The sequence below is a fragment of the Pseudomyrmex gracilis genome, unplaced genomic scaffold (assembly GCF_002006095.1).
Source record: "Pseudomyrmex gracilis isolate BER0280 unplaced genomic scaffold, ASM200609v1 scaffold_1829, whole genome shotgun sequence".
Taxonomy (NCBI): domain Eukaryota; kingdom Metazoa; phylum Arthropoda; class Insecta; order Hymenoptera; family Formicidae; genus Pseudomyrmex; species Pseudomyrmex gracilis.
Window position 1 is genome coordinate 5173 of NW_018022413.1, and position 10882 is coordinate 16054.

The following is a 10882-nucleotide window of genomic DNA, read 5'->3' on the forward strand; positions in this document are numbered from 1 at the left end:
GGTATTTGGGATTTCTCATATACGAGATGCAAGTATAGCATCCAATATAAATTTTAGAATTGTTATTTCAATTCGAATTTCACGTGTAAAAATTTACATGTGAACACGTATATATATGAATATATTATATATACACATATAATTTCCGCACAACACCTAGCGAACGGCTCCTATGACCGAATATATATATTTATTAGTTTAGAAACTTCAGAGCCTGAAGAAATTTTTTAATTGTTTAATTCACGCTGGAGGAAGATGGCGTTGTTTGAATATATATATATGAATATTGCGAGAAAAACTCCAAGTGCCTCGGTGGCCGAATAGGAAAGGCGACTGCACGGAAAGCCGGAGATTCCAGGTTCGACTCCTGGCCGAGGAGTTTTTTTCGCAATATAAATTTAATTTCAATTAGGGGGGTATTTAGGATTTCTCATATACAAGATGCAAGTATAGCATCCAATATGAATTTTAGAATTGTTATTTCAATTCAAATTTCACGTGTAAAAATTTACATGTGAACACGTATATATATGGATATATATACACATATAATTTCCGCACAACACCTAGCGAACGGCTTCTATGACCGAATATATATATTTATTAGTTTAGACTATATTTGATTTAACTATAGCATTATTTGAGACACAATGTTAAAATTTGGTTGCGTTGTAAAAATGTACTTTATATCATATTTAATACTAATAAGAAAGATAAATATTTTTACTCATTGCAGGTACATTGCGCTGCAATAGTTTAAAAAAAATAATATTTTGAAGAAATAATAAATGAACTGTGTAAGATGGCGTGAAAATAAGTAGATAAAAATAATCATTTTAGTAAAGAACAAATAGTCTTGCGGACTGAGTGCAGGTGCTGCGAATACGACGGAGGCGTCTTGAGTTCAAATCCCGCTATCATCTTAGGATTTTTTCAAGTCCAGTCCTTTTTAATGGAATTTATCGGTTGATTGGCGAGCTAAATCAGGCTTCCAAAAATTAATTCAAGTGAAATCTTTTAGCTGTGTGAAAGCACCCGTCGCGAAAAATTCTTTTATTAAAGATTTTTAGATGTATTTAACTTAATAAACTATTTTGTTTTGTCTTACGCTTAACGTAAACACTATGCAAACTTTCAAAAGCGCTTTATACAAACGCTTCTCAAACGCTGCAGCGTTGCAATTTTTGCCCTATGAATTCTCTACTGACCGATTCAAAACTTTCAACGAATTTCTGCAAAACGCTCATACAAACGTCAAATAAACGCTTATAAAACTTCTCATTTTTGTCGGGTAATTTTTTACTAAATGTTGTTCCTTCCTATAAAAGATCCCAAAATACGCAATTCGCGATTTTTAACCTCAACTTCCGGAGTAGAAATTGCATTTTTCATCTCATTTTACTAGAGAAAAATACTTTCAAAATAAGCCAAACAGCGTAATTCATTAAGAAATAGCGTTCTCTGATTTATGAGCTCGCACAATACGCAGATCGCGATTTTCGAGCTCAACCTAGAGTTGCAAACTCTGGCCGGCTAGCAACAAGAACATCGAGGTAGTGGGGGCACGCACACCATAAGTTCTCGCTTGAGTGCGTGCCCCTACCTAGAAGAAGTCAGTTGTGTCTGGCATTGTTGACAGAGCAATTCTTCTTTTACATTCAATATATTACAAGAGAAATTTAATAAACGCAATGCGTTTTCTATTAGCTAACGACTATCCCTTGGATTTGATTTTTAAGATCTTTACAAAAAGACTTCATTATTTGTTCATTAATAAACTGAATGTGGTGAGCAGCGAGCCTGAATCTATTGAGGTTGGAGGGGATGAGAGGAAAAATCTCGGTGATTCTTTGAGTCCTGTGAAGTTCATTTCTCTACCTTACTTGCCGAAAGTCACAGGTAGCATTTCTAGATTACTAAGCAATTCAAACTTTAAAATTGCCTACACGACTTTCAATACTCTAAGGAATTACATCAATGTATATAAAGACAAACTTGACCGCGGTGCCAATAGCAATATTGTTTACAAATTGAATTGTCTGTCGTGCGATGCATCATATGTGGGCCAATCAAGTAGTCAATTGCATATAAGAATTGCGGAACACCAACGCGATTTTCGCCAGGTTTATGATCGCCAATCGGTTGTAAGTAGACACCGTAGTGACATGGGTCACGACTTTGCCTGGAACAATGTTGAGATTCTTGATTTTGAACAATTTCACTATAGGAGACTAATCTCGGAAATGCTACATACAAAAATACAAAAAAACGGCATTAATTTAATGAAAGATACGGAATTGCTTACTCCCGCGTACATTCCGTTAATAAATAAATTTGATTCTAAAAAATAAAAACATTTTCGGTTCCTCTTTTCCCCCCACCAGCCCGGTTTTCAGACTTGGTTTATCTGTTTGCTTGGCGTTGTCGATCATTCCTTACTTGTATACCGTGTGAGATGGTGTTGTGTGTGACGACGATTGCTGTTGTGTGTCGTTGTAAGAGTTGCTTTGTTTTTTAGTCTTCCAACTAAATGTAAGTTTTTTTTGACTAATTTTGATTGTATTTAGTTTTTTTTTACCATTTGACTACGCTATGATTTTTATCTCATAAATTTTATTAATTTGACTACTCTTATTTATTAAAAAAATCTTTATTTAATAATTTTCTTGGTTTTCCTTATGTGCGACTTTTAAAATTAAATAATTTTCTAAATTTACATTTTCAATTTGACAATAATTTACACACTTAATTACTGACAATTAAGTTTATATACACGTTGTTTAAATCTTTGTAGAAACGCTGATACAAGGTCTCTGTCTACTCTGTTTATCTGTTAGCGTGTTACGTCCGAGTGTTCAAGGTCACGGTTCGACGAAACCGTTTACTCTTGTCGACCGTACGTTCTCCCTTTTTGGTCAGCCGTCCTGGCTTTACCGGGGCAAAGAATGAGGATTTTGGTCGGGAAAATAACTGAACTGATTATTACCGATTGGTATTTTATTCCTGACTGTTACTGATTGTGGTTACCGACAGTTACCGACTGCCGTGTGTTTACCGACAGTTATCGACTGCCGTGTGGTTACCGACAGTTACCGACTGCCGTGTTGTTACCGACAGTTACCGACTGCCGTGTTGTTACCGACAGTTACCGACTGCCGTGTGGTTACCGACAGTTACCGACTGCCGTGCAGTTACTGACTGTTTCTTGAATTACCGACCGCTGTTTTATTACCGACGTATTTACAAAGTTAGTTACCAAAAGAATCACAAACTCAAGTATTCCCAATAATAGTAAGGTTATTTATTATTAACTCACTTTTCCGGATACAGCGACTCTCGTCTTTTCTCTATATAAACCTTAAACCGCGGGTCTGATGGCGGAATCGTTGCCGGATACACCACTTTTGGCTTAGTGATTTCTATTAGTTTCAACCCGGGTCTAATAATGACGCAATGATTTCTAAGCAATTTTATACTGGTTATACTGCACGGAGCGGACCCAACCGAATGTTCTGCTGTATTTGTCGGACGTCTGTTAATTGTTTCCAATGTTGACGGGTCAACCTGTCCGTTGCGCGAGTAATTCCTTAATAAACTTTTCAGGTGGTAATTTCTGCCTCCTCGACGCATACGACGTCTTCTTTGACGGGCCAAAGTATCTGGATGGTGTGTTTCCTGAGAACAGATACACAGAATAAGCGTGCAATCAAGTCGCACCTCTCTTACTCTTGTATCCTGAAAGGGAAACGACAAGCGTGCGCTCGTGACGCACCTCTCTTGTCCTCAGAACAGAAGGAAACGACAAGCGTGCGCTCGTGACGCACCTCTCTTGTCCTCAGAACAGAAGGAAACGACAAGCGTGCGCTCGTGACGCACCTCTCTTGTCTTTTAGGACAGGACTGACGCGTGAGAAGCCAGAAATTAACTAACAATGTAACAACTCCGTTGAAAATAGGACACAGAACGACAAGTTATAGATATATATGTATATTTATAAAAGAAAGGAATACTCGTTTGTAAATTAAAGAAGCTTAATTATATTACAAAATTCTTACCATGATAGGCTATTCCCAAGTCCGAATGTGACAAAAATATTTTAAGTCCGTATTACGAAAATATTCTAAGTTCGTATTGACTAAAAATATTCTAAGTTCGTACTGACTGACTGACTAAACGCTCTAACTGAATAAACGATTCTCAATGAACTGACTGACTAACTCCGAATGACTGACTCTGAATGCTCGAATGATTCTGTCTGTGCCGGTCGCTCCGGCCGCTTATATACCCTACAAAAGGTGCTGATGCAGCACTGTCCCACGGGTCCGTCGCTCAACGGTCCCACGCGGTCAACGGTCCTGCGCTCGCTCGGTTCCCGCGGTCGCGAGGCGTGCCTTATCTCCGCGCGTGCGTTATCTCTGTTCGCTCGCTCACACCAGCGCCCGCGGTCTTTACGCGCAAGTTTTGTCGTGAGAAAAAAACATTCAAGAATATTGAGAAAATTAAAAGAAACTACTACGGAATTATTACTAATAATATTAACATAAAAAGAATTATTAGTAGAATATTATAACTAGCTAATATACTTACATCGCTATAAATCTGCCGTAACGTTTTGTATGCGCAAACATTGGTATAATGAATTATATATAACAATAAATTATACATAATAATCGGTACTGATTCCTTAATTAATGCGCATTTACAACTTTTTTTAATAACAATACTTTGACAACGGTATATTACCAACCATGATATATTACCGACCATGGTATATTACCGACCATGGTACATTACCGACCATGGTACATTACCGACCATGGTACATTACCGACCATGGTACATTACCGACCATGGTACATTATCGACAACGGTACATTCAAGGCTGGTAATTTACCGACTATTGTAACAAAAAGTAAATTGAATAAGAAAAGAAAAAGAAAACTCGATATAATAAGTACTTAAACATCTAAGTTTACGGATGTGACAAGCGACTCTTCTCATTGTTGACATGTAGCAGTTGTTTGTCTAATTGTAAATTATCAAGGTGCGTATTCATGCTTCTACTTTTTTGGATTGTATTACTTCTCTCTTCTAATTTTATTACACTTTATTAACGTTCGAATCAATTGTACTCAATATATTATAAATTTTTTAAGTTGGCTGAAGAAGATCAAAATAAAGTGTGATCGAAACGTCCTATTAAAGAACAAGAGTAAGAATATGTGTTACGATAGTGAGCTTTGAAAATATAATCTACAAGATGTAATTGCTGCTGTTTAGCAGTAAACTCGTACAAAAAACAGATTAGTTTATTGGTTTTTTTATTTATTTATTTATTTTCTTTTCGGTTTATTTATTTATGAGTACATTTATGTAACATTTATGTGCATTAATCTGAGAAAAATACAACATCTGACAAAATACTATTGTTCTAAAAGAGATGAAGACCGCTTAGTTTTAACACTCAAATTACGTAATGAATCATAGAGCAAATGAAACATTTATGTATGATTTTCTACATTTAGGGGACTTACGATTATTAGAAGTAATAAAACAAAGAACATCATACTTTTTAAAAAAATTGAAATATGTAAAATTATAACATTAATATCTATCTATCTCTACCACTGTAAATAAGTTGGACCATTGTATATAAAAAATAGATAGATCTTTACTTACATACAAGTTACAATGGTTTACCAATTGTTTTTTAACAAACATAGTATTATATTGAATTGTAGGTGTACTTTACACTGTTTAACAAAAACGCAATATTTGTTTTAGGTGTACTTTACAATTTTCTTCTATTCATTTCTCTTTTTTAAATAACATTTTTCATTGTTCTTTGGTCCGCTTGTCTTTTTTCTATGCATATTTGCGGGTACGTTTTTGGCATACTGAAAATGCCAATAAAACTAGTCTCCTCGATTATCTTCTATTCCTAGGGTCCATCTATTCCTAAAAATGGGATAAATGGACACTACACTGCAGATTTTTACACAAGATAATATTTGACAATTCTTACATAGAAAGTCTTTAAAAATGTCTCAAAGTGATAGAATATGTCGAAAAACTTAAGTAAAGATATATCTAATTGAACGTTTTACAAACAAAAATTAGTGAGCTAGAATTTTTTACACTACCTTATATTTACCTACCTTTGAAATTAAAGATACAAAATATTCATCTGTTATGCAAGTGCGATTTATATAAATACCTTCCTGCTTGGAAGTACACATTTCACAATAACTTCAATAAATACATATCTAACAAACAATTTCGAAAATGTGCGTGTGGTCCGTCTCATCCACACGGTCTATCTTCTTCTGACTTACTCTATATATTTGAATTTTAATACAACTGAATTTTTTTATTTAAAGCTTTTTGAACAATATGTTAGAATGACAGAATTTTCTACCTATAGCATCGGGTTACTTTATATTGAACATTTTATACTATGATTTTGTAGTTATAATTTATATAGTAGGGTAAGCAATAAGAAAATAATTTTGTACGCAGAAAGGTTAAAAACATATTTATGTGTGACTTATATAATTAGATAGTGATTAACATATATAAAGCAACTATACTTAGAAATTTGTACAATTTATATATACATTGTAAGTATGATATATTGTATTAGGTGCGCAACTAAGTTCCCGCTGTTTGTCAATAGATGGCTCCAGCAGTAAGTGCTGGTCAATTTTAACCAAAACGTCACGAGCCAAGCTTAGACATATGGTAAACAAACTGCTTTGACACGTTAGTGATTTTGTTTTGGCGTCATATACTTTTGGTTGTGTGAAAATGTCTGATTTTGTACCAAATAATCGTCATTTGCGGGAAGTGTTGATTTTCTTATTTCATTCGAAGAAAACGGCGGCTGAAGCGCATCGAGAACTCCAAACAGTTTACGGAGATGCTGCTCTAAGTGAAACAACGTGCCGTGATTGGTTCCGTCGCTTCAAAGACGGTGATTTCGATGTTGACGACCGTCCGCGTGAAGGAAGGCCAAAAACCTTCGAAGACGCTGAATTGGAGGCATTAATGAGGATCCATGCCAAACGGAAGAACAGCTTGCTTCAGCATTAGAAGTTACCCGCCAAGCCATTTCCAAACGATTCCATGCGTTGGGAATGATTCAAAAGCAAGGAACTTGGATTCCTTATGATTTGAAGCCAAGGGACGTTCAGCGTCGGTTTTTCGCCTGTGAACAACTGCTCCAGCGGCAAAACAGGAAGGGTTTTCTTCATCGCATCGTGACGGGTAATGAAAAATGGATTCATTACAGCAACCCAAAAAAAAGAAAGTCATGGGGATTGCCCGGTCATGCTTCTACGTCGTCGGCTCGGCCGAATATTCACGATGCGAAGGTTATGCTGTGTATTTGGTTGGACCAGGTCGGTGTTATTTATTATGAGCTGTTGAAACCGAACGAAACCATCACTGGAGAACGGTATCAAATTTAATTGATGCGACTGAACCGAGCACTGCGCGAAAAACGGCCACAATACGAGCAGAGGCACAAAAAAGTGATTCTACTGCATGACAACGCTCGGCCTCATGTTGCCAAACCCGTTAAAACCTACGTGGAAACGCTCAAATGGGAAGTCNTACCNCANNCGCCATATTCCCNAGATATTGCGCCGTCCGATTATTACTTGTTCCGTTCAATGGCACATGGTCTGGTTGATCAGCAGTTCCGCTCATATGAAAACATCAAAAAATGGCTTGATTCGTGGATAGCCTCAAAAAACGAACACTTTTACCGTAACGATAGTCGAGCTCTGCCAGAAAGATGGGAAAAAGTTGTAGCTACCGATGGGCAATACTTTGAATGATTCATTTGTAACCATTTTTTCACAATAAAGTTGCATTTTCAAAAAAAAACAGCGAGAACTTAGTTGCGCACTTAATAAGTATAATTTATATTTGTGGTAAGTAATGGTAAGTATAATATAAATGTAATAGTAGTAAGTTGGTATACTTTCTATGTATGTGTGTGTGTGCGTGTGCGCGCGCGAGTGCGCGCATGAATGTACAGTAGGGAGCACCATATCGTGCGGCTCCAGGGGAAATATTTTCGGGAATGTCTTTTTTTGATGCTCTATACTATCGCGCGCCGTTCTTCTTCGGTCTCCGCCAACGGTCCGAGATCGAAGGAGACGAGCGCGCAATAATAGGAGCAGTTAAAGAAAAAATTTCCGAGAAAAACTTCCCCCCTGTACTCCCTTCCCCTTACCGGCTCTTACACTGTACGTATCTCGCATTTGCTTGTCATACGAGATGTTTGCGCCTTGTTTGTTGCTGCGTGTGATCGGTGCGAGAGAATTCAACGATTTTGTGAGTTATCAACCAATTTTTCAGTGAGTTCATTGTTACCTTATGATTATTTTTGTTTTTATATATTGTTTCATTTATTCTATTGACTTCTAGTTTTGATGCATGACATTTAGTTTTAAAAAAAAATTTTGACACATGACTAAATTTATTATTTATTTTTATATTTTAAATTTTTGTTTGTTTTACAATTTCTTTTACTATTTAATGTCTTTCTCTTATATTAGTTTGTTATAAATGTTATATATTTTGATAACAAAACCGATGCACAGATCATTTGATTTTACAACGACATGTTGTTTGTGCTTATTCGGCTTGACTTCTCTCGCATGTTGACAATCAGTAATGACATTGATATCTCTTATTAAAGGTGTATATGCGATTTTCTATATTTATTATGTATTTTGCTTTTCGTTTCGTGTTTAATCTTTTATGTATTCTAGTCAGTGTGGCTAAAAATGATCAAAAACAAATAAATGATCGAAACGTTCCACCATAGCATTTAAGTATTTATTTTTTAACTACCTCGAACAGTAGTCCCAAAGGCTGAGAAAGTCTACTTTAATTATTTTTAAAAATTTATGACTCAGAAACACGCTTATTTTTGCAGTGGTTACATATCAAAGTAACAAGTTTATTTTATATGAGAGAACAATTTTTTCCGCACAGTAGGCATGTTTGGATATTAGATGTTATCGATTTGATCACGTATTGAAGTAACATAATCCTATTTTATGAGATAAAACTTGCTGATTACAGCAAAACTGCTGACTGCGTATTAACCTTTAGTAGGCCGGAAGATCAATAGTTTGGCGCACCAGAATAACTTGTTCAATTTTTTTTTTTATTAAATATTAATGTTCTTAATATTATTAGCAATTTTTAATATTATTTAATGTCAATTCGCCCGTCCCTCCCACACTCACTCTGTACCCCTAATTTTCATGTGAGATATACTAAAACAAATGCATGGCTTGATTCGCGTGCGGCTGCAATTATAAACAAATTTATTTTTATTTAGGGTTTTTGAAGTTGCTATTTACTAGTAAAACTATTTGGCAAAATTGTGAATAGCAGATCAAAAATATATTTATTGATTAGGTCTGCCCGTTTATCGTCGTCCGTCCTTGCCATACGTGAGAACGGCGCGTAGGAGCACCTGTTGCCTCGCGTTCTCTGTTAGGTCAGGCTCGAGATACACTTATTTTTTTTACTTGTGTTGATACAACATTTTCCGTTACTTTTTATCTTCCTCGTACTTTATTACTTTTGCTATACAATGAATACAGGTGATGACGAAGCTTGGAGTAGTGGAGAGTCAGAGCCTGAAGAAGATGTTATTACAGACAGAACTATTGCTTGTGATGTTGATTTACTTGATAACGAACGTGATGAGAATATACCAGATGTACACTATGATCCTTATTTTTACCCATCTATAAAAACTTTTACTGGTGAAGCACGTATNCGTGATCACGTGTCTCTAAACGAACCTACTCCATTAGAATGTTTGAAATATTTTTTTAATACATTTCTTGTAAATTTGATTGTAGAACAAACCAATCTTTTTCAAGAACAAAATCCCAAACTGGATCGAGTACATATGAAGCCGTGGACTCCTATCACTGAAGACGAATTATGGATAATGATTGCTTTATCAATAAACATGAGATATGTTGTAAAAGGGCAACTAGAGGATTATTGGAGCCAAGATCTACTGCTGTACACTCTAATATACGGCGAAAGTCTGTCTCAAAATAGATATCTTCAAATTTTACGATACCTTCACTTTTCTAATAATGAAGAAGTTTCTAATCATCCTTTGAAAAAAATNAAACCAGTGATAGATCATTTGAAAGAAAAGTTTGGTAATACTANTATTGCTGGTGAAAAGCTTTGCATTGACGAAAGTTTAGTCTTATGGAAAGGAAAGCTAAAATTCAAACAATTCTTACCATTTAAGAGACACCGATTTGGTATGAAGATATTTGAATTAGCGGACTGCNAAACAGGATTTCTCTTAGATTTTATAGTATATACTGGCTCAAACACTGATTATGAGAAATTTGATTTAGGCGTTTCTGGTGATATCGTTGCACATTTCATGCAACCTTATTGTAACGAAGGGCGTGTGTTATACACTGATAATTGATATACATCTCTACAACTGTCAGACTACTTACATGACAGAAACAGTGTTGTTGCGAAGTCGCGTTTTCGCGTATGCGCACTGTACAGCCAATTAGGTTCCCATAAAAGCTGTGTTTTCGCGCATGCGCCTTTAAATGTAGCATTACTGCCGTACTAACTTCGACATTATTAAGGTTCTGTAAAGACCCAAATACTTTTTCATGATTAACACGTGGAGTATGTTTTAATACTATTTGTTTAGTTTTTTAATAACATTTAAATAAAANAATATTAAGAACATAGGATTTAAAAACAATAAAAATAAATAAACAAAGAAATAACATTTAATTTAATATTTTATTTAGCAGAAATCACGAATACCAACATTTGTTGCAAAGATAAGGGAAACTGC

The 10882-nt window shown here is 35.4% G+C and overlaps 1 protein-coding gene across 1 annotated transcript in view; it reads left to right on the top strand.

Moving 5' to 3' along the window:
• LOC109862480 (piggyBac transposable element-derived protein 4-like) overlaps window positions 1–10492 on the top strand; it is a 14537-nt gene extending 4045 nt beyond the window's left edge. Inside the window, exons 3-4 of the mRNA XM_020442552.1 lie at window positions 9630–9803; window positions 9894–10492. Of these exons, the coding sequence (XP_020298141.1) occupies window positions 9630–9803; window positions 9894–10492 (773 nt within the window). The remainder of the gene's footprint in view (window positions 1–9629; window positions 9804–9893) is intronic.
• Window positions 10493–10882: the final 390 nt, after the last annotated feature.